Source organism: Phascolarctos cinereus, unplaced genomic scaffold, assembly GCF_003287225.1.
Source record: "Phascolarctos cinereus isolate Bilbo 61053 unplaced genomic scaffold, phaCin_HiC Scaffold_5;HRSCAF=322, whole genome shotgun sequence".
Taxonomy (NCBI): Eukaryota; Metazoa; Chordata; class Mammalia; order Diprotodontia; family Phascolarctidae; genus Phascolarctos; species Phascolarctos cinereus.
The window spans coordinates 48,163,065-48,188,931 of record NW_027555958.1 but is presented as its reverse complement, the minus strand read 5'-3'; the positions used below and the strand labels follow the sequence as shown (position 1 = coordinate 48,188,931).

General features: G+C 38.8%; 1 protein-coding gene across 1 annotated transcript in view; it reads right to left on the bottom strand.

Annotated features, from left to right (window-relative positions):
* TBX15 (T-box transcription factor 15) overlaps nucleotides 1–25,867 on the bottom strand; it is a 147,491-nt gene that overhangs the window by 51,037 nt on the left and 70,587 nt on the right. The window contains exons 2-3 of the mRNA XM_021003131.2: nucleotides 12,024–12,237; nucleotides 1,696–1,797 (exon numbers count right to left, since the gene is read on the bottom strand). Of these exons, the coding sequence (XP_020858790.1) occupies nucleotides 1,696–1,797; nucleotides 12,024–12,237 (316 nt within the window). The remainder of the gene's footprint in view (nucleotides 1–1,695; nucleotides 1,798–12,023; nucleotides 12,238–25,867) is intronic.

Here is a 25,867-nt window from a genome sequence, read left to right as displayed (position 1 = left end):
TCTTCCATGCTGCCTTCCTCTAGAGAAGGGCAAGTAGCTATAAATGTTGCCCTGCTGGTAACTCAGAGTAGATCATTGGAGAGCCCAGTTCCCAGAAGGCCACTGAGGTAGTGAGTTCTCCATCCCTGGAAGTCTTTGAACAAGGGATGAATGACCACCTGCTGGGAATATTAATACCTTTAGTCTTTTCTCATAAGTCTTATTACTAAGCCCACTCACATTAAACTGTCCTGGTAATCCTGATCAGTTGAGGAGCTAGATCTAAACACAGCTCTTTCTCTTTTTGTTTTGTAGATCTAAGGTATGATGCCTCTCTTATTCCCTTAACCAGCTTTGCGGACTTCCCCTAATGCTGATCATAACCTGCTAGTTTGACTACACTAATACTGTTCCATCCATTTCTACCCACTACCCACCCATCCAGCTCTGTCCAAGAAAGCACAGGATTGGGAGGGACCTCTGGAGGCCAGCTTGTCCATATGCTCCCTCAGGAAAGACTGCCTGTCAACCATGCAATGCAATAGATTTCAAGTCTTTTCTTAATGACTCCTAGGGAAGGCTATTGATTAACCTGCTTTACACTCTAATACATCTAGTGTGGGTGATTCCATCCTCATAGATACCCTAACCTCAACACAGATCACAGCTCTCCTGATACAACTACCTTCTTCATAACTCCTACTAATAAACATTCCTGACTCTCTGTTTTGTGTTTCTTTATGTTTCATCCAAGGTCCTCCTACTGCAAATGAAAACTTTTGCCTCTAACTTGGGGAGATAAAAAAATAGGCAAATTCCTTTCCTCCTTGGAATAAACCTTCCATATGGTTATTTGGAATTTGTTTGGTATTCATTTGGCATTGTTTAATGTATTTATTGGGCCATCCCTTATCCTTCTCTTATTCAGGATAAATTTATCTTTGTCTCATTAGCCTTTTGACTAAGCTCCACTCACTCATATTATACAACCCTGGTATGATTCCAGTTAGCAAAAGCTGAAAGAAGATATTAGGTCACTTCATCATTCCCTGGCCACTTATAAGGATTTGGAATATGTTAAATTCCTTCCCCTTGATGCAGAGGCATATCTAGAAATTCTGGCACCTGGGGCAAATTTAGTTGATGCTACTGGCCTTCCCTACAAGGGAGCAGGGAATAGGGAAGTAGAAACCCCAGAGGCTACTGCTGGGGAAATCACCATGTTCTTCTATCACTACTAGTCTTAAGTATCTTGAGTGACATAGGGTCCCCCAGGCCTGGAAGCACAATGGAGACTGTGCACCCCAGATAGGTATAGTCAAGCTAGCACCAATGGTCAAGAAAAGTAGGCCCTAGAAGAGCAATGTGATAGTGATGGGACCATGAAGTGGGAAGCAGCAACACAGGAATGGAGGAAGATTATGAGGCACAGAAAACCTTAGCAAGAAGAAAGCAGCCCCCACAATGGCAGGACCCTAAACATAGCCCCAGTCACTTGGTACAGCTCTGCCTTGCCAAGAGAGTATGTATCATCCAGGGCTTATATGATCATGTGTTCATATATCATATGATTTTTTACAGAAACTTGTTTGAATGTCCTGTCTAGTTTATGATTTCTGTACAGCAAACTGTGAGAGTGTTTTGTTAAATTGTCTCAATGGTTCACATACCATCTGTAACAATGCCCACTCTTCCACAGCATGGAGCTCTCATTACCTGTATCTCTTATTATCCACAGGCACAATGTCCATTGCTATGTAATACTGCTGGTGAGGGTCCAGGCCTGTAATTTTCACTCTCATAGCTGGAAACATCCGCCTATGGGAAGTAAGAAAGAATGCAAAGAAATACAGAGGAATAAGATAGTGAGCAAGCAGCCTTGGGTAACAACAGTAACAATATTGTTAATAACCATAGTATTAATTACACTGTTTTAGCCCTTTAAGGCTTGGAGAGTGATGGTAAACAACTAATTTGAAATTATAGAATCAAAGGATCTCACTTAACATTTGTGATATCCCCATCAAATAGTCAATAATCCCTTATTCAAAGACTTTCAGCAACAGGGAACTCACTACCTCCTAAAGCAGTCTATTCCACTTTTTGACAGTTTGGTGCCAAAACTAGTTTTCCTTGTATGGAGTTAAAATTTGCCCCCTTCCAGCTTCTACTCATTGCTCCGTGTTCTGACATCTGGAGCCAAGCAGACCAAATCTAATCCCTGATCTGCTTGGGAGCCCACCAAACCTGAAGCCCATAATAACATCCTTTCCTTCTCCATCCTTGAGCCTTCTTTTCTCCAAGCGAAACATCTCAAGCTCTTCCATCAGTCTTCATATAGCATAATCTCCAATCTACTCACCATCCTGGTTACCTTTTTCTGGACATGCTCTAGCTTAGGATGTGCACCCCAGTATCTTCAGCCTTGTGTCATAACTTTTATGACTAAGCCCTACCCACTCACATTAAACTATCCTGGCAGTCTTGATGCAACTCCTATTAGCAGAGGCTAAAGGAAAATACTGGGTTACATTATCATCAAACCCCTTCTGTACCTCCCCGGGCAACTGATAAGGATTTGCAATATTTTACATTTCTTCCCTTTGATACAGAGCCATAGCTAGGAATTCTGGTGCCTTGGGCAAATGCAATCAATGTCCTTCCTAAAATGCAATGCCCCAAACCTGAGTAGTCTATTTCCTCATTTCCAGATGGATAATAAGCCATTGCTTTATCACCAAACTTAAAGAATCTGATTGGGCAGATTCTTAGGTTTGAACTGTTTGAATCATCATTACCTTGGATTACCATGCTCAGAAAATATGAAAAGGCTAGACATTCATGTACTGCCCTTTACTACCCTCCTTGTAAGATTCACTAGACAACATCATCATGATCTTTTCAATCAGAGCTGCCTCCAAAATTTTATAGCCTGTATTATCTGTACTTTTCATTGGTCACAATCATATTGTACAATGTGACACTATCTTTTCTAAAATGCATATTCAGTTCATTAATCCTCTTCTTGTAATGTCTGTCTTTAGGGACATATATTTTTCTCTGATGACTGCTTTAGCTGCATCTCAGAAATATTGGCATTTTTTTTCATCATTACCATTTTTTTCACACCATTATTAATTGTTTCTATTATTTGTTCTTTCACCATTCATTATTTAAGATTTTCTTGTTAAGTCTCTATTTGGGTCCAGTGTTGTCGATGTTTTTATGTGTGTTAGTCTCATCTTGCCTACTAGATTATAAACCCCTTTGTATCGGCTAGAATATCGGTGTGACGAAATGGAGTGGAAAGAGGACTGAACCTGGATCAAACACTGCCTGTGAGATCATGGGTAACTCACTTATCCCCTGTAAGCCTTAGTTTTCTTGACTGAAAAATAGGGATGATGATATCTACCCTTTCTGCTTTCCAGGGTGACTTTGCGGGAAGCATTTTGTGAACGAGAGCACACTACATAAATGCGGAATCTGGTTGCTAGATGCTGCTGCTATTTTTGGTGCAGCATTTGGTAACTGTTCGACAGACGCTGAATCTACGAAGAAAGTCTCATTCTAAACGGTCCCTCGAGGAAGGAAAGGAAGCAAAGAAGGCACTGACATCCCCTTCCCTTAACCAAAGTGCTACCAAAGTTTAAGAAGAAGCATAAAACTGTCAGAAAACATGTCTTGCTGATGACCTTCGGACTCTGTCAACGTGTGCGTCAGGGGAGGAGAAAAGTTGAAGCGGAATCAATGGGGAGTGAACTCAAGTAGCCTCAGGCAGGCCCTTGCTTCGTTCACAGTGGCTTGTTAAACTTGACAAACTGAGCAGCGTCAGGATGTGGCACTTCACTACGTCTCCCATCGCTGGAGAGAGGTGGGGGAGGGAGCAGCCCCTGAGGAGGATTAAGTTTCAGAAATCCCCGAATCAAGCGCACCATTCTTCAGAGAACCACAAGATGCAAGAAAAACACTGAGTTTTTATTGTACAGGGCCCATTCAGGAGCTAGGCACGAAAGGGATGAATGAGTTTTGTGGGAGGTTTATGTTCGTATGAAAGGGCATTAGGTATGGAGTCAGGGATCTATCTGAGCTTTAATCTCTACTCTGACACTCTGTGACGATCCCCACTTAGTTTCCTCATCTGTAAAATGGAATACAAATATTTGAACTTCTCACCTCACAGGAAGGTTGTGAGAATGAAGTGCATTGCAAGAATTAAAATTACTGTATAAATATCAGCTATGTTTACACCATTTACTGCCTGTGAGACCTTGAACAAATACCTTAATCTCTGCTTCAGTGTCCTCATCTGTAAAACGATAATAATAATAGCACTTGCCTCTCAGCGTTGTTGTAAAGTGCTTTGCAAATCTTAAAGTTTTATGTAAATGTTAGCTATCATTTATTTTTATTATACGATGCCATACTTTATGATATCTAGACTTGGAATTGGGAGTTATCACATAGTTGGCGTATAGTAAGTGCTTACTATGGGTTCAGGTTCTATCTCTGAACCATACTGGCTGTGAGAGTTTACACAAATCACTTCACTTCTAAGTGCTCCCAGGTAATTCTCTAAGATGATAAATTTCCATACAAACTTGCATGCAAACCACTCGAAGCTCCCTTATATGGAAGAAAGCACAGATCTGAACCAAAAAATAATTTAAAAAACATTAAATTCAGCTCTGTATGGCTTGTGTTAATGTTAGCGGATGTGGACTTAACACCCGGCCACCATCAACCATTTTGTAGCTGCATGCCATTCTCACAAGTAGTGTGAACATCTCCATAGAAAATGACTATCCTTTCAGTACATTTTAAGATCTTTGACTGTACTTAATAGAAATTAGTGGTTCACTTACATCTTTGTCTATTTACTTCGTACATGGATATGTTCATTTTGGTTATGTATGCTCATTAAGCTAACAATTTTTAAAAATTAAATCTTAAGTTAAAAAAATATCCTTGACATTATCAGTATGGGTATTCTTCCAGTAATGCAGATTGCAAAAACTAATGTTTTAGCTAGTGGCTTCTCAAGTTGCTGTGGTCAAAATAATTCACCATTTCCTAGCCAATACTCTGTTGGTGAGGCTCAATAAACTTAGCTAGAACAGTCCTTAGACAACAGATACAAGCTGTTGCTGGGCCCACACTTGAAACCTTTCCAGCTTTATAAAACCAGTCAGACCTGAGTTTTTCTGGCATAACCTTTAGGAATACAAAGTTGCTTCCACACTATAATGAGGCATCAAAGGACTCTATGGAGGAAACCAATTGACATCACTAGAGAAACAACTCTGAGCATACATTAGGAGTTCATCATATTTGGCAGCTAGCACGGAAGTTATTACCTTATATTAGTTTTGTATGTATCTGTGATTATTTATTTGTGCATATGTTGTCTCTCCCATTAGAATGATGGTTTCTTGAGGGCAAAGACTAACTTTTCTCTTTGTATCCTAGCACTTGGCACAATGCCTGGCAACATAGTATTTAAGAAATGTCTGTTGATTGATTGAGATAGTTTTATGGCTGTTGAAAAGAATAAATACAATATGTCCCTTCCTTCCTGCTCAGTCACTTACTGTATGTGTAACGTGGGACAAGTCACTTCACTTTCTCATCTGTAAAATAATGAGGTTGGCCTTGTATCCTGAAGTTCATTCCAACCTTATATCTATGATCCTATGATCTATAATTAAAAAACCTTTCCTTTTTCCTGTTTTCTAGAAACGTGTATAAAAACACAGACTTATTTGTTGTTCAGTCATTGTTCAGTTATATCTGACTCTTCATGATGCCATTTGGAGTTTTCTTGGCAAAGATTCTGGAGTGGTTTGCCATTTTCTTCTCCAGCTGATTTTACAGATGAGAAAACTGAGGCAAGCAGGATTAAATGACTTGCCCAGTGTCACACAGCCAGCAAGTGTCTGAGGCTGGATTTGAATTCATGAAGATGAGTCTTCCTGACTCCAGGCCTGTTGCTCTATCAACTGGGCAACCTAGCTGCCCTTAGAGTTATGTATCTATACACATAGTGAAGATTGTTCTTTTCATTTATTTTAAAATGTCTTGTCCAAAGAAAATTTGGTGTTGGTACATCACAACTACTAGTCGGTGTCTTCAAATTCACTGCAGGTTACCTAATTAAGAATAACTTATTTAAAAGAGATCATGTTGTATAGTGGAAAGAGGGCAAAACTGGACCTTGGAAGATCTGAATTCTGGTTTCACATCTGCCATTTAACAGCTTTGTGATATTGGAAAGTCACTCCTGTAGCAGCTACCTCACCTGTAAAGTGGAGGAGGTGGATAATGGCATGCTTAAAATCCCTCCTAGCTCCAAAATTCTATGGCTGTCATAGAATTTAGAACTGGAAGAAACCCGCTAACCAAAGCCTCTCCTTTTATACATAAGGAAACTGAAGGCCACAAAGGGAAAATGACTTACCCAAGGTGACAGGAATATCAAGTGGCAGATCTAGGTATTTATCCTAATGAAAGACATTATAAGTGAGAAGAAAATCAGCCTCGATGGAAATATTAGCAGTAACTTCAATGAGTACTGTTTGAAGTTCATTCTTGCCAATTCCTGACAATGAGAGATCAAGTCTAGAACTTTTTTACTTTTGTAAATGACAGAAGCACTGCAGTTCAATAGACCATATGATCACCTGGAAGGTTTGTATCTGAATTCACATAGGAGGAAATATATTACTGCTAATAGTATCTTACATTTTTGTAGGGCTTTAAACTTTTTTCAAAGCATGTTCATATAATACGAAGTAGGTAAAATATACTGTTCCCATTTCACAGATGAAGAAACAGAGGCCCAGAGAAATTTTTATTTCCTAAAAGTTACATAGGAAATTAAGTAGCAAGATTCAGGGTAGTACCTAGGTCTCATAGCTACCAAACTGAAGTTATTTCCACTAATCTTAGCATCTTGAGGAAAGATTCCTGCAAGGGGGAGTCTGGAAAAGGGTCCAAGATGAGATGAGGGATCCAAAACAATGAGTAGGAGAGGGGAAAGGAGCACTCCGTAATCAGAACACACAAATGGGCCATGGCAGGGAGCTGGTATACCAAGCAAGTTTGTCAGAGTTCCACTGGGTGTGGGGAGAGAGTGACATAGGGGGTGTTCCCATGGATAGAATGCTGCATTTGAGGTAAGCATACATGGGTTCAAATCCAGCTCCACCACTCACTACCTGAGTAATCGGTTAAATAATTGGTTAAACTTCCTAAGCCTCAGTTTCCTCATCTAAAATATGAAGTGGTTAAACCAAGCAACCATTAAGGTCCCTTTCAGGTCTTGATCTATGATCCTGTGAAGGTCAGAACTGAACTAGATTCTCTTTTCCAATTGAATATTCTATCCAGAAAACATAATTGTAAACTCTGCAAGTAGTTCATTTAAACTGAATTCAAAGTGTGGTGCAGTAGAATGAATACTGGACAAGAGCTCTAAGGTCTCAGCTCTGCCATTAATTTTGTGACCTTGAGAAAAATCATTTAACCTCTCTGAGAATCAGTTTCCTCATATGTAAAATGAGAAGGTTGTATTATATAAGCCCTAAGGCACTTTCCAGGCCTAAAAATTCTGTTAATTCAAATTCTTAGATCAATGTAAGAATAACAATTCACATTTATACAGCACTTTGAATTTTTAAAAGTGCCTTCCTCACTACAGCCCTGTAGTGAAGATAATAAAAGTCTTATTATTCCCATTTTACACATGAGGAAACTGAGGCCTACAGAGATGAAGTAGTTTATCCATGATTATACTACACGGTAGTAAAACGTCAGATCCAAGATGAGACCCACGCACCTACTGCAGGTCCAGTGTTCTTCCAACTACTTCACAATACAAAGAAACCACCTATCTAGTGATTTAACAAAAACTGCTTTTTCTTTTTCCCTGCCCTTTACCATAGCATAGCAAGTGAAACCATCTCTGTGTAGTAAAGTGAACCTTTCATACTCCACAACAAAATCTTGGGGTTTGATTTGAATTTTGTGGCTAAATTTGGATCAGTTTTTTTTTTGTCTTCCAAACCCATCTGTCCCCATCACAGCTTCTGTCCATGGTGCTGATCTCTTTTTCTCACAGTGAAAGCAAAGGAAAAGTTCTTCAGTGATTCTGAGCCAACACAAGTTTTGACTAGGTTATAGGAAAAGTCAGATGGACATTAAAAAGCCCAAAAGGCAAGTAGTCCCTAAGGAAAAGGAACTCTGGCGCTGAGAGAATGTGACTAAAAAATAAAATTATGACAAAGGGGAAATGTGCAGAAGGCATGAAAGATGAAAAGTTAATGATAGCTGTCCAAATGAGATTCCAAGAAAGTGGAAAATTTTCTTCAATATTTGAGTTTCTATTCAGGCAAAGGACATGCTCTGTTTCACAAATTCAACACTCCAGCCGAACAATAATACTGATTATTCCCTGATTTCATCATACCCTCTCCCATACCCAGACCTTTGTTCACATTATTATCCAAACCTAGAATGCCCCTTTCCTCATCCCCAGGCCAAGAACTAAAAGTTCCCTCTAGTTCTAAATCCAGTGATCCATATGACCCCTGGACTACCACCCTAATTCTACTGCACTTTGACCTTTAAGTAGCAGTGTGATACAGTGGAAAGATTGTTGGCCTTGGTTTAAGTTTAAATCAAAGCTCTGACATTAATTGGTTGTATGGCCGTGAGGAAGTCAACTAACTTCTCTGAGACAATGTCCTCAACTGTGAAATTTGAGTAATTATACCTAACAAGGTTGATGTAAGAATAGTATTTAGTAAACCTCAACTACATATGAATTACAGTAAGTGTCAATCTCACTCACTCCTCAGAAAGAGTAATTCCATGGGACATTAGGACTGAATGTGGAAGTTCAGGTCAAAAACATAAACCAAACTTCTCAGGGTATTGTTATGCACCTTGAGAGAAATTAGTTCTTTGAAAGTTCAGCTTACAGCATCATTTTTAATATCATAAATATGTAAGTACTAGGAAAGCTTTGATCATGACTTTGCCAAGCCCTACACTGTCTTATCCACTCATCCTTCCAGCTAGAAACAGTAATGATCATGATGATGATGATGATAACTCCCAGTTATGTAGTACTTTAAAATTCACAGGAGTTTACAAAGTGTCTTCCTGACAACACTTTGAAATATAATATCAATAGCTAGCATTTGTATAACACTTTCAGGTTTGCAAAGCACTTTACACATATCAGTTCATTTGATCCTCACAACAATCCAGTGAGGTGTATATTGTTATTATACCTATTTTATGGATGAGGAAACAGAGGTTGAAAGAGGTTTAATGATTTGCCCAAGGCCACACAGGTAGCAAGTATCTGAGGCAGGATTTGAACTTAGGTCTACCTTGTCTCCAAGTGCTCAACTCTATCAACTACACCATTTAGTTCCCTGTAGTTGTAATGAGATACTTCTCTAGTGCCTGTACTTGCTTCTCAACTTGTGTCATCAATATGGGATGCTCACTCTTGAAAACTCCTATTCCATCATCAAATAAATAGTGTGCATTTTTACTTGCTCTCTCTCAGGTTATCAGTGGTCTCTTAATTGCTAAATCTAATCCTTATCCTTCATGATGTCTCTGTAGCTTTGGACATTGTTGATCACTCTCTTCTTCCAAACACTCCCTGTTCCCTGGGTACTCGTGACATTGCTCCCTTCTGGTTCTCCTCCTACCTGTCTGACCATACCTCAGTCCACTTTGTTGTATCATCTGTGTCCCTCTACCCCTGCATGGATGAACCCCAGGACTCTCTTCTAGTTCCTCTTCCCTTCCTTCTTTACATTCTCCTTCTTGGTGATGTCATCAGCTCCCATAGTTGCAGATGACTTTCAATCTACATAGGCAACCTTCGTCTCTCTCTTGAGCGTCAGTCTTCCACCACAAAATGCCTACTAAACACTTTCAACTGAATATCCCGTAGTCATATCAAATTTAACATGTCTAGAATGGAATTCGCTGTCTTTCTCCATTGAACCTATTCCTCCTCCAAACTTCTTTATTTCTGCGAAAGATACCACCATCTTTCTTGTCACCCAGGTCTGCAAACTGAGTCATCCTGTATTCTTCCCTCTAGCAATTCTACATTCATATTTCTCAAATTTATTCCTTTCTCTTAACTCACACATCTATCACCTTAATTCACATCCTCATCTCTCACCCAACCTATTGTAATAACCTCTTACTTAGCCTTCCTACCTCCAGTCTCTACTCCCTCTAATCCCACTGTGCAGTTGCCAAATTAATATTCCCAAGCATAGGTATGACCATTTCATTCTCCAGCTCAAGAAGCTTTAGTCGCTTCTAATCACCCCTAGCATAAAATATAAACTTATCTGACATTTAAATCACTTCACAATCTGGCTTTTTCCCTGTCATTCCAAACTGATTTCATATACCTTCCCATTCAATCCAAACTGGCATATTTAACATACTCTGTACACAAAATTCTATCTTCTGCCTTTACATAAGCTATCCTTATACCTAGAATGCTCTCATTATACATTTCAGCCTTGTGGAATCCACAGTTCTCTTAAAGATTCAATTCAAGTGCTTACCACCTACATATCTTCCAGATCTAATTTTTACTGCCCTAACCACCTATTCCTCCAAATGTTTTGTAATAATTTTGTACAAACTTTGCATTTAGTTATCTGTATGTGTGTTGTATCTCCCAATGGGATGTAAGCTCCCTGAAGACAGGGACTGTTTCTTGCTTGCCCCTATATCCCCAACTAACAATGCCTGACACATGGTGGGTGTTCTATTAACATCTATTGAATTGAATCAAATGTTAACCTCCACAGCAATGTGCTTTTTTCTTTTCACCTCTCTCCAAGTTTGCTTCTTCTAAGGAGGTTTTTTATGGCAATATTTACCTACTGCATATTCCAGCAGGAAGAGGACAGTCATCAAAAAGAAATACAAAATAAATTAATAGCCAATGTGTTTGTCTGATGTGTCTGTGACTTTTACCAGATTCATTTTGTATTATGAACCTCTACAAAAGGAGTAGCTGTGTGGGACAGTGAATTTTCTGAAGTGTCCAGTGGCTCTGGATTCAGAGGGTTTTGTGTGTGTGTGTGTGTGTGTGTGTGTGTGTGTGTGTGTGTACGTGTATGTGTGTGTGTTCAGTATTTTTCAGTTGTGAATCAGAGGACCTGTGTTCAAATCCTACCCCTGATATTTATTATTTGTTTCACCTTGGGCAAATCATTCATCATCCTCCCCACCTCATTGTTTTCATCTATAAAATGAGGGGATTCGATTAAATAACACCTGAGGTCCTTTTAACTCTAAATCAATGCCTTCTGATCTTTAGAATGAGAACTGTAATTTTCTTTAAGGATGCACTCTCATTGGCAAAACAAATACAAAAGAAATATGAAAACTATCCCAAATTGGTGTGTCTATACCAATTCACACACAAAAAAAATTGGCTATAGAAACAAATACTTACCTCAGAGATCTACCCTTAGGCTGTTATAAAACAACTGAACTAAGATTACAATTATACCTGAAGGTTAAGGTGTGCTTGTGAGTATAAATGTGGTTAACATCTGGTGATTCCCTTAAAAACAATCATTAGAATGATAATAAAAAACCTTACTAGCTGTATGACCCTGGATAAGTCACTTAACCCCAATTGCCTCACCAAAAAGCAAAAGCAAAAAAAAAATTATAATAAAAACAATAGGAATAGTAGGAAATAATAGGAAAATATATTCTGATGCAGAAAATGGAGGTCAGTCTTAGAATTTTAGAACTGGAAGAAAATGTAATGATCATCTAGTTTCGCCCTCTAATTGTACAGATTAGAAAACTGAGGCCTGGGGAGGTTGAACAGCTGCATGCATGATGTTTCATATCTCATTGGCATTACCACATACCAACCACAATCTAATAAATGAAAAATATTCCTTCTTTTCTTCCTGGGTCATTTGTTTGTTTGTTTGTTTTGCCCAGCCATGACTCCCCTGGAGTGTCCTTACCTTCCAGCCTTGGTAATGATCATCTCTGTCCCAATGTCATGGAACCTTTTCCAGAGGTCGGCACATTGGAGCTCAACCTGTATCTCCTCCATGGATGAAATGGGGGGAGGTGGGGGACCAGGAGCACCTGAGGTAAGATCCGGGTGAGACTCAAAGGAACAAGATGTCCTCTCTGTGAGCACTTCCGTGTCTGAACCAGTGCTCTGCTCTGAGTCTGCAAAACAAACACCAAACTATAGGTGAGAAGTTCTCATGGCCTTGCCTTGTGATGGAGGGGATGGAAGGAGGGCTGAATGAAAGAAATCGGGATGCTCCAGAGCACAGCACTCAGAATATTTTTTTATGGTCTGTTGCTATAATTTATGGCCTAGTTTCAGGTTTCGTGTTTCCAACATGACATCTGGCATTTTAGTAAGTTTTAGCCAGAGCTGAACAAAATTGTCCACATCACAAGATATAAAGAGTAGCTAATGTCATTGCATTGGAAAGAATAAAGCATAGGGCATGGGATAAGCAGTTAAATACAAATCAAAAGAAAAGTTTTAATTGATTTGAAAACCTATATAGACACTTTACGGGCCAGGGGGGCTGGGACAGGGAGGGCATGCACAGAATTCTCTTGCATCCTGCTCAACTGCATCCCAATCCAGGCCACTATGGGTAAATTAGCTCCTCTACACATTATCCCACATCCCAAGCTCAATGTCATGAACATCCATACAACATAGGATGCTCCAGGGCCTTCAGACATCCTATGTATCAGATCTGTTTGTATAAGTTCCATTTTCTGAGAGAATGGCTTTTTCTGGAAGTTCAATAAGGTCATTTTTGATGAAGAAAGGGCTGCTGGCTGTTGCAAGGCAAAGGGGGCAATAAACATATGGAATTAGTTACGCGGGAAGGCTGTTGAAACAACGGGTATAAATGAGTTCAGGAGACACCTAGATTGGTTTCTGAAGTATGGGGAGAGAAGAAGGGGGCCCAAAATGGGAAGGTGGGTTTGAAAGCAACCAAATAAAAAGCTGGTATGCTGAGCCAGATGGCCATTTCCTCCTCTGACAGTATCATCTGTGCTGATAAAGAGAAGTTGGGGGAATAAAATCAACTGGTGGGGAAGGCTGGGGTCAAACTTAATAGAAAAGTTGATTTGTGGTAAAATGTAAAGAATGGGCAGTTCAGAACAATGGTTCTCCCCAGTGGCCAGAGAATCTCAGCATTTTTCAATAATAATAATTTTAATAAGAATTCACATTAATATAGCATCTTAAGATTCACAAAGTGTTTTCCACAATGATAAAAATTAACATTTATACAGTCCTTTAGAAGTTGGCAAAATACTTTACATCTATTATCTCCTTTACATATACTAACTCCCAGTGAGTTGAGTGCTATTATCTATTATCTCCATTTTACAGATGAGGAAACTGAGGCAAAGAGGTTAAGTGACTTCCCTAAGATTACACAGCTAGTATCTGAGCCAGAATTTGAACTAAGGTTTTCCTGACTCCAATTCCAGCACTCTATTCACTCTGGCAACAACTTGTGAGGTAGATAGTACAAGTACTAATTTCTCCATTTTAACAAGTTCTCCATTTTGCAGATAAGCAAACTGAGGCTGGCTTGCCAGAGCTAAGTGCCAGAGCTAAGACCAAACCTGAGGTTTCCTAACCCCTAACTTCTAAGCACCTTTGTGTGGAGGTCATTTAAAGCATGAAGGTCACCATTGGTGGATATTTTCCTGCTTCCTGGCTCAAGGCCCCCACCCCATTTCCTAAAACAACGTCAGTACTGGACAGCCAAATTCTACCTTTATGGTATGCAAGCTACAGCATATCAGAGACGAGTTTATTAGAGAAGCTACACAGAGAATAACAAAGATAATCAAAACCACAGCCTCCTCAAATCAGGGCTTCTGGGAACCAGGAAGCCAAGGCTGCCTGTCTGGTTCCAGCTGAGAATGTAGGTTTTCTGGGGCTGGGGAGAGGAGGACAGAGAAATGATGTGAAGTCATATAATGGTAACACAAGGTAGGAAGAGATGGAGATGAAGGGGTTATCCAAACAGAGCAATATTTGAGAAGGAAGAGAACACTTTGATAGGAAAGAATAAGGAAAGATTCTGTGTACATGTACACACACACACACACACACACACACACACACACACACACAGTGGCAACTGAGCTGAGACTTGAAGGAAGATAAGAACCCTGAAGCACAGGGATGAGGAAGGACTACATTCCAAGAATGAAGACACATCAACTGAGGTGAAAGGTGGCATGTTGAATTCATAGACCTGTGTCTATTTGGGTTAGAATTTTAAGAGCACAAAGAAGAATGAGAAATAAGGGTAGAAAAGTAAGTTAGAGTCAGACTGCATAGGGGGTCATAAATGAAAGGATGAGTAGCTTGAATTTTATCCTAGAGGCAATCAGGGGCCACCAAAGTTTTTGGAGTAACACAGTCAGAATTATAAAATGGAAAGATTATTTTTTGTAAGCTGGATTGGAAAAAAGGAGAGAGAATGGAAGCAGGTACAAGTTAGAAGGCTGTCACAATTGTCTAGCCAAGGTGTGGTAGGTTCCTGATATATATGATATGTCCCTGTCTTCAAGGAATTTATAATTTAGCTGAGAAGAAAAGAAATAATATATGAGCAATAATATAAAAAGATAATATATACTTAGATGCTAAATATGTGATAATAACTAAAGAAGTCCTCAGTTAGTGGGCAACAGATACCTTGTGACTAGCAAGCTGTATTTATATCAGAGTGAAGGCCATTTTCAGATGAAGTAATTTACCTCCCTATGCTGGGAATAAAACCAAATATTCTTGGCTCCTAGGTTTCTACTCCATCTAAAAGATCACACTCCCTCATTGGAAAAAAAAATGACCTGGTAGGCTTTACATTCAGAATACGGGCTCTATGCCACTTTTGTTACTTTGCTTTGCCAGAGTGTTGCCATTAAGACCAGAAGAACTTTCCAACAGTGTATCAATATACCTTTTACATTTTTTTTAACTGTTACTGGAAAAAACTGGACTTTTCAGCTTGTATGGACTTCATAAAGCTTCATTGGAAAGGCCAAGGTCAGCCTCTGGGGTAAACCAAATAATGTTATCCAGTAACAGTTAACACTTACATAGCATTTTAAGGTTTGCAAAGACATGATATATAGATGTAGATGTAGATATAGATATATAGATATATAGTCTGATTAAGAAATATTTGCAAAACACTTAGCATAAGGCCTGGTGTATAACAAGCGCTTAAGAAGAAATGCTTTCCTTCATTTGGACCTAATAACAACCCAATGAAATGGGTCCTATTGTTATGTCCATTTTACCGAGGATGAAACTGGAGGAGTTTAAATGACCTAAGGTTACACAACTAATAAGGGTCTGAGGTAGGATTTGAATTCAGATCTTCCTGATTCCATGTCCAGCCCTCTATCTATGTGGCCACCAAGCTGTCCTCTTATTGTAATTAGTTTCAGATTTGTTATAATATTACCTCCTAATCTTAAAATGGGAGAAAACTTGGACAGGTCCTACTCAAAGTACCCCATAATTGGTACCATCTTCTTTTTCACCTTGTTTCATTCTAAGCCCTTTCCCTTCGATTTTCATATAGTCTGCATTCTAGCTAAATCAAACTACTTGACACCCACTTTGATCACACTTCACGTTTTCTTGCCACCAATGCATTTGCTCATACTGTTCCCCTGACATCAATCAACAAGCATTAATTAAACAATTCCCGTGTTCCAGTCACTGTGCTAAGAATTGGGGGGTGCAAAGACAAGAGCGAAACAGCCCCTGCTCTCAAGGAGTTTACATTCTATTGGGGGAAACAGCATATACATATATAATTCTTATAAGAATACAAGGTGACTGGGGAGAGGAATCCCTAGCCACTGAGGGCATCAGCAAAGACCTTGTGTAGGAAGTGGCTCAAGGTTTTTGATAGGTACCTTTCTCTTTGCTCCTCATTTCAGTTGAAATCCTATACTCATCCTTCAAGACCAGTCCAAGGGTCGTGAACCCATTGCTGAGCTCCCCTTCCTCACACACACAACTCAATTTGGAAACTATCTTTCCTTACTCTCAGGGTTCTAGGCAACTCTCTAGGACTATAATTTGCAAAGAAGTTACCAACTTTTATTGGTAGAGGGAACACCCTCACCCACAAGTTCCCTATACCAAAGAAAAAAACTTGTCCCTATTCTTATCCCTAAACCTTGCATAGATATGTATCACTTTTAGACACTTCTCATGTTATATATATATATATATATATATATATATATATATATATATATGTATTTATAAATACACATTGACTAATGTTGTTAATGAGTTCTGTGAAAGGTCATCATTAGGTGAACATCATTATAGAGGCACTTAATTCCATAGGAATGATCCATGATGTTACAGTAGAATTTCATAGCCTTAACGTGATGTTTGTTTATAATGTCATTAACGACTGTATTTAAAAATGCGATTTGATTCAACAAGCATTCATTAAGGCCTCCTACAATATGCCAGCTGCTGTTCTGGGAATACAAAACCAAAAATGAAATAGCCTCTTTCCTCAGGGAGCTTGCATTCTACGTGAGAATTATCAAATGAACTCAGCTAAGTTAACACAAACGTACATAGAAAATAAAGCAACTTATTGTCACATAGAGAAGCTAGCAATAACATCTGGAAGGATCAGAAAAGGCTTCATGGGGAAGGTAGCACTTGGACTCAGCTTTTAATAGTGCTAGGGATTGTAAGACTGAGAATGGAATGCATTCCAGGCGTGGAGGACAGCAGCTACAAGGTCAGAAAGCTACATTGGTCAGAGAAATGTTATGCAAGGTATGCCTATATTTTATATGAGTTATTTTTGTGTTATATACTTCCCTACTCTGTTGTAGCAAAACTCTTTTTTTTTTCATTTTGTCCCCTTACCTAGTTCTCGTATAACAGGCACTCAATGACTGTTGAACTGAACTGAACTCGAATTGAATCGATCCGAATGTCACACTGCCAAGGCTGATCCATGAGTTGCCAACCACACTATAACATGATCATTAAAATTAAATCATGAAAAGAAAATTTAGAATAAATTAATAGAATTGCCATGACATTAACAAGGCCATAAAACTCTATCAATCAAATTGGAATAACCGTGAGACTGATCACTCCTCTTTATCTAGCATGTTATGATTTACCAAGCATTTTCCTAGAACTGACATTGAGAAGTAGGTAGAAGAAATGGAATACGAGATTCTGAAAAACAGGAATGGTTTTCATTTTCATCCTCTGTTTCATTAATGTCTAACAAAGTGCTTGTCACATAATAGTCACTTAAAAAAATTTGATAAATCATTTGCCGCATTATAGGGGGCTAGGGCCTGGACCTGTGGTTTCATTGATATTGGGAACTTAGTGATGAGACTCTCCACCGCCCAATTCAGGTTGGCACCTTCTCTGTAATTTGCAGTTTGGAAGAAGTGCCTAGGGAACTGAGAGGTTGTGACTTGCCCAGACAGTTTATGTCACAGGCAGGACTCGAACCCAGTTCTTCCTTACTCCAAGAGTGGCCCTCTATCCACTACACCATGAGACTTCTCAGGCTCTATTTTACTGATCAAGAAATGGAGATCCAGAAAGATTAAGTGATCTGTTTATAGCCATGCAACTATCCGGTGGCATGACCAGAAAGCCAACCCACTCCTTCTGATGCCAAGTCTAGTGAATTTTCCACTATGCTAGGTTGTCATATAACAACCCTAGCAGTGACTTAAGTATCAGCTGTTACAAAAGCTGAAAGAAAGGTACCAAATGTGTTGTATCATTGCTTATATGAGTGACTAACCCAGACTCAGATACCAAGCTGACGGTTCAAACCAAACCATAGCTGGGTACTTGCCCAGAGTTTCACGCTTTTGTGTTTCCCAAATATTTGTTTTCTTGACAACTGAAGGCTTTCTGTTATCCAGAAAGCAGCCTCTAAAGGAACCTCTAAAAAGCACAGAAAGTCTTGTTTGACAGCTTGTGAAAGCATATTTTTACAAGGAAAGTGTAAAGAAATCAGAAACAGAGGTGATAGAGTTACAAATGGCTATTAAAGTTAAAGGAAACAGGACTTAGGAATCCTGCATTAAAGCCAGAGCCAAGAGATCAGAAAAAATCATATGAGTCATCGGATGAAACCAGATTACCCACCCACTCCCATCCCCCACCCCCAACAACCTCCCCAAGATACAAATTCTAACCACTAGCTTTTAATGTGACACTGTGTCCCCTTGCATCTAATTTTCCATCTATAAAATAGAAGTAAATAGTACTAACACACCCCCAGCCTTGTAATATATAAGCAACATTGATCTCTGTTGTCACTCTTACATAGAATAAAGGGGGGTGGGGAAGAGAAGGTTTGAGAACAGTCTGAGCAGGAGTATCAATAATAATCAATCACCACACAACTAATAAGAATACCACATGGTTATTCTAGGCAAATAGATAGCCACAATACCTCAGTTTATTGAGTGGTGGCTCAACAACCTTAACTATCTTAAGAAATGCAATGGGTTGATCACTGTTCACTTGATCAGCGATTAGTGAGCTATTTAGTCATTGGATGAAAAACATCAACCCAACCACAAATGAGGAATTTGTTGGCTGCCTGTGTCCCACACAGTACAGGGTGGGGAGGTAAGAAGCAGGTATAAATACATGACAGAGAGTCAAGAAGCTAGAAGAAAAAGGAAGGAATTTCAAGGACCAAATCCAGTGGTATGATCCAAAGGTCAAAACCAAATCTAGGGAATACTTTTTTTTTTTTCAGAACATTGGCTTTGAAGTCAGAGGAACAGAACTCAAATCTTAATTCTTTCATTTACTACTTATGTGACCTTGGGCAAGTTTAACTTCTCCGGGCTTACTTGCAGATTCAGCCCTTCAGCCTTGCTAGGTACTGGGGATTCCATAAAGTCAACTAAGGAACAATCCCTTATCCTCACACAAGGCCTTTGTCTACTTAACTGGAAAATGAGGGAGTTGGTCCAGAGGTCCTATAAATACCCTTTTACCTCTAAACAACTGTTGCTTCTATAATACAACATCATTCCAATAAAATAAAACATTTGTATTGCCCTTGGAAAATGAGATCCAAGATGCACTTCGGCACTGCGGAAATAGCACCTGTCAATGGTGTCATAGCACCTGGGTTCAAATGCTGCCTTTGGTACTTCCTATCTATGGAAATTTGAGCAAGTCATGGCCTCCTGGGGCCTAAGTTTCTTCAACTGTAAAGTAAGGAAGTTGGATTAAATGAACTCTGGTATCTCTTTTGACTCTAGACCAGTGATCCTATAAGTCTCTATTCTGATGGGATTCTATCCCAATCTACAGCATGGTATCTCATTCACCCATATGGTCAAGAATAGAAAAGATTAGAGTTGTATAAGTTGGGGGAAGGGGAAATTAAATAAGAAATGAATAAGTTTTACCAGAAATGTCCACTATATGAATGAGATACAGCAGAGGATGAAGAGCTTGCCTCAGCGTCAGAGAGACTGGTTTTCAAGCCCCACTACTGATGCACAGGATTTATGACCCTGTGCAAGTAAATCAGTCTCCTATTCCTCAATTTCCACATCTAAATGAGGGAGCTATATTCAATGGCCTCCAAGACCCTTACAGCTCCCAGTCTATGATCCGTATAGGGGGGTCCAAAACTGCAAGCTTACGAGTTTGGAGGCCACGAATGCTGATCAACATTTTCCTGAAAAGTGACAGTCCTCAAGGGCCTACCTCACTGCTTTTTTGCAGGACTCTCAGAACACTGGCTTGAATTCAAATCTTCACTCTGTCACTATTTGTGTGACCTTAGGCAAGTTTAACTTCTCAATTTAACCTCTTTGGGCCTCCATTTCCTTATCTGTAAAATAAAAGGCATTGAGCTGGTTGCCCTAAATCTATGACGCTATGATGCTAGGAAATAAACAACTTGTGGGCACCTCCCCTTGATGTCACACTATTCTAAAGGGTTTCAATTTTGAATTCTAACATAACATGGCATCCAAAAAAGGTCCTAGTAATATGGTATTCACAAAAAGGTCCTAACATCAGCTCATTCCAAGGAACATCTGGAAGGAGTTTGATGAAGCCTATATGAAATCTGGCAGATAAATAGCATTTGGTATTGGCTTAAATACTAAGCCCAAATCTGATACCCAATCAAGGACTTGTTATAAATTACACTGGCTAAAACTGAAATTATAATACCAACATTTATAAGAGATTAGTAAATATCTGTTAGTGTTAGAATCTAGGTTCTCCCTCTAGTCTCTCCAGTTCTATTGGGAAATGAGACTGAGGTAGGCATAAAGCCTGCCAAATGGACTACCAGAAAGGCAATACATATCTTTCTTGGAGCACGATGCAAATCTACAAGTAGTTTAGGAGATGAGAAACAGAGGAGAATCAAGAGACAAGAGATAATCCATGGGTCAAGACCCCACGAATTGACTACATATCAGTCTTTTGACTCTACCTTCAAGGGAACTCAGATAGCCAACCAAGATGGATTAATGGATCTTCCCGGTCAATCAAGGGCCCATTTGTCCCTCTCTAAAGATGGTGGGTACTTCTGAGAGAATCTGCTGACATAGTATGAAGTCAATACAACACTACTCCCTTTCTCTTTATTGGTCTTCCACAGTTAGCACTCTCCCCAGGCTTACCCTCTTTGGATGCCTCTCTTCCTTTCTGTCTATCCCATTCTTACCCCCCCAACCCTGGACTGCTCAGAATATATGAAAAGTAAATCTCTTGAAAAAGGTTTAGTTGCTCCTAGCTTATGTCAAGATAACAGTACAAATAATAACTAACGTTTATATAGCACTTTAAGGTTTTCAAAGTACTTTACATATCTTATCTCATTTGATCCTTGCAGCAACCAATATCATAGCAACTATGATAGGGGCTATTATTATCCCCACTTTATAGATGAGCAAACTGAGGCTTAGAAAGTTTAAGTGAATTGCTCAGGTTCACAGAACTACCAAACGAATGAGACAGAATTCAGCCTCAGGTCTTCTGACTTCAAGTCCCACACTCTACTATGCCATCTAAATGCCTAAGTGTCAACTGAAAGTTAGATCTAGACAATGCCATCATCTTCACAGCTTCATGCCAGAGTCCATTACCTATAATCCCATTGTATTCCATGAATAGTTTAGGGAAGTCTTTTGGCCAATGTCATTATAGCTGGCATGATTACATACCACATTGACCACAAGCAATCAACAAACACTTATAAACTACCTACTATGTGCCACACACTATGCTAGGGTCTGAGATACAAAGACAAAGGTAAAACAGAATTTATCTTCTCAGTTGGAAGAGGTAAGAAGTACATAAACAGGTATATTTAAAACAGATACAAGGTGATTTGTGGGATAAGGTATTAGCAGCTTGGGAAAGCAGAAAAGACCTAATGTGAAAGGTAGTGCTAAACTTGAAGGAAGCTAGGGATTATGCTAATAACAACCACAACTCAATATTTCTATGGCCACGTTCACACCAGACTTCTGCTTTTCAAAGCAAGTTCCTTAATTCAACTTTCCATTCACTGCCACCATTTTGCAGAAGAGCAAAGGTCCATCAAAAACATTCCTTAAGTGTCTCCTAATTACATAGCATCCAGTAGTCTACTCCCATTCCTATAGGTATTAAGTAAAAGGCTTATACCCCACCCCACCTTTCATATTCCTAGAAACCTTAAATAATATCTTCTCATTTCCCTTAATTAAAGTGAATTAAAAATTAATTTTGCAGGAATTTCACAATGCCTCAAATAATTGAAAATTTCCTTGAAGTGTTGTAAACCTAAAATTTGAATTCATTACCCTTCCCAATCCTGACTTCTGGCATTTTGTCTTAAATATATTCTCAAATCTATGTGTGTATATTTTCTTAAATACATTCCCACTTATGTTCCTAAGAGCCAATCAGCAAAAACACATTATACATGTTTTTTTTTTAATTCTAAAATGTTCTAGTTTGGCCAAGCACATTAGCAAAGCATCACAGTCCACCTGGAAGATCATCACCATAACCCACATTTGTCTTCTTCTAAGGAAAACCTACAAAAGAAGCAGGATGGGATGGTATAGTGAAAAAGCCCTGGACTGGAAACCAGAAGACTTGGGCCTTCATTCTAGTTCTGCCAGTGAGTCACTATGTGATCTTTCAAAGTCCCTTCAAGCTCTGAGATGCTAACCATTCATAGTACAGCTACACAATTCACATGACCATGACATACATGATTGAACACCTCCTTCTCTTGGATACTCTGTAGGCTTTTTGTAACATTGCTATCTCCTGGTTTTCTTCCCCTCTGTCTGACTACTCCTCATCAGTCTCTTTTGATAGTTCTTCATCCACATTATACCCACTAGCCACAGGTCCATCCCCATGGTCTATGCTGGACTTTTTTCTCTTCCTGCTCTAAACTTTATTACCTGGTAACCTCATCAGCTCATATGGGTTTCACGATCATTTCTATTCAAATGTTTCCTAGATCTGGATACCTAGCCCTAGTCTTTCTGTCAAACTATAATCATATATCTCCAACTTCATCTTGGACATATCAAACTGGATATCACAAAGTCGCCTCAAACTCATCCTACCCAAGACAGAAGTCATTATCTTCCCCAACAAACATTCTTTTCTTCTTCCTGAACTTCCCATTTACTATTGAAGGCACTGCCATGCTCCCAGTTACCCAGGTTTAACATCTCAATAGCATCCTCAACTCCTCATTCTCAGCCACCAGCATATCTAATCCATTGCTGAATCTTATAATTTCTACCTTCACAATATCTCTTGTATATGTTCCCTTTTCCTCCAATCATATAACCACAACCCTAGTTCAGGCCCTTATCACCTTTTGCCTGGACTACTAGAATAGCCTTCTAACATGGATCCTTGCCTCAAATCTCTCCCCATTCCAATCCATCCCCCACTCAGTTGCCAAGGTGATTTTCCTAAAGCATGTGTGTGTGGTCCCCTCATTCAATATGCTCCAATGCCTCCCTCCTCCCAAAGATCAAAAATCCTTTATTTGACATTGAAAGCTCTTTACAACTTGGCCTCTTCTTACCTTCCCAGTCTTCTTACATATTATTCCCCTGTATGAGTTATACAATCTAGCTACACTGGCCCACTTCACTGATCGCTGCATCTCTCATCTCCATGCCTTTGCACTAGCTGTCCCTCATGCCTAGTGTGCCCTTCCCTTTCACTTCTGCTTCTTAGTGCCCCTGACTTCCTTCAAAGACTTGGCTTAAATCCCAAATTCTTCAGGGGCCTTTGATGATCTCCCCAAGCTGCTAGTACCTTTCCCTTTGAGATTACCTTCTATCTACTCTTTTTATATTTTGTATGCACCTAATAATTTCCATGTAGTCTCTACTAGTAAAATAAAATATCATCATGGGTAACCATTGAGAGCATGTTGTTGTTGTTGTTGTTGTTTTTCAGTCATTTCTGACCCTGTGACCCCATTTGGGGTTTTCCTAGTGAAGATATTGGAGTGATTCGCCATTTCCTTCTCTAGTTCATTTTACAGATGAGAAAACTGAGGCAAATAGAGTTAAGTGACTTGTCCAGGGTCACACAGCTAGTAAGTGTCTGAAGCCAGATTTGAACTCAGGAAGATGAGTCTTCCTGGTTTCAGGCTCAGCATTCTATCCACCATGCTACCTTGCTGCCCCTGAGAGCACGAGGTAAGTACTTAATAAGCATGTTGATTAACAGTAGGCACTTAGTAAATCTGTCCATCTAACTCAATTAAAGGGAATCAAAGAAAAATCCATACCTACTTTGCTGTGACTCTTAGATCCATGGATTCACAAATGTAAGCCTCATAAATTTCATAATCCTAACACTACAAGTCTCTGCTATAACTAAAACTGGGCTACTTATTGTAGCTTCTCTTCCTAGGCCTTGAAAGGTACTCTGTCTGCTACTCCATCCTGTCTCTTTTGCTCTACTCTCTCCTTTTATGTCCAAGCCCCACATTTTGCAGGCCAGAGCTAGACTACATCTGGCCAACATCAAAGTGATATTTCCCAGTCTGATAATACCCTATAATTGGTCAAACAAGGGCAAGGCTTTGCCAGATCATTCATGTATAAAGATTGTACACATGACATGTTAAGAACCGCAAAACTTCACAAAAGAGATTTTTCAATATATTAGAATATGAAAAAAATCAGGGAAATAGAAACTCAGAAAAGGGAGACAGGGTAGGTGGAAGAGGTGTAACTAGATAACAATTCACATCAACAAGATGCAGGAGGGAGGAGGAGGAGGTTGTGAACTAAAAGTTCAATATAGATCAAAAATGTAATATGGCAAAAAATTCTACAAAATATAGACATAGAAGGATCTTTTTGTTAATATGATAAAGCCATCTAAACCCAAAACCTAGCTTTACATGCAATGGAGAAACACTAGATGTTTTTCCAATAACTGCAGGAGTAAATAAGCATGCTCTCTTTCCCCTGCTATTATTTGACATAGTTCTAAATATTCTACCAATTGCAAAAAGGCAAGAAAAAAATGTTTTTTTTTAAAAATTAAATATAGGCAAGGAGAAATAAACAATTATCTTTCTGATGATCATATGAAGTTTTGTTTAGAAAATCCTAGGGAGTCAGCAAAGTTATAACGAGACAATGAGTATCTTCAGCAAAGTAGCAAGTTACAAAATAAGCCCACAAAAATCAAAAGTATGTCTATGTAGCAACAATATAATTCAGAAGGAATAATAGAAATGGAAGCCTTTCCATTCAAATTAACTACAAAATGCATAAAACACTCTGTGAGTCAATTTACCAAAGGATATGCAATACCTGAATAGATACAATCACAAAATATTCCTTATAGAAATAAAGAACAATTTTAAAAAGTGAAGAGATATTCACTGCTCATACTAAAGCTATTCCATGTAACAAAAATTAAAACATATCTAAAAATTAATTTGCAGATTTAATGCTATACCAATCAAACTACCAAGGGAATAATCTGCAGAGGTAGACAAAAATAACATTAATTTGGAATAATAGCAAATCTAGAATACCTAAGAAAATAAGGAAAAAATACAGAAGTAAAAAGAAACTGGTAGATCCAGACCTCAAACTGTACTATAAAACAGTAAACATTAAAGCTACTTTCTGCTCATTTTTTAAAAATACATAAGAAGATCAAAGGAACAAACAAGACAAAAAAGAATAAAAAATAATTGAGCTCAATAAATCCCAAAATATAAATTACCTAGGTAGGAACTCCCCATTTGACAAGGATTGCTGGGAAAACTGGAAATAAGTCTGGCAGAAAATAGGTCTACACCAACATCTTACACCATATACCACAATAAATACAAAATGGACAGGTCACTTCAAAATTAATTATCTTACTATAAAAAAAAAAAAGAGAGAGATCCAAATCAGGAACTTTTCACAGCTATAGCTAGAGAATGAATTCTCAACCAAACAAGGGGACAGAGCAACAGATAATTTTAATAACATGAAATTGAAACACTTTTGCATAAACAAAAGTAATACAACTAGGATAAAGAGAGAAGTGATTGTAGTGGGGGGAAGGGCAATCTTTGCATCAAATATCTCTGATAAGGTTCTTATATCTAATAAGTGACTTCATAGATCATAGGTTGAGCCTGAAGTCAAGAAGACCTGAGCAAGTCACTTAACCATCATCTGCTTCAGTTTCATCAACAATGAAATAAGGATAATAATATCACCTACCTCTTAGAGT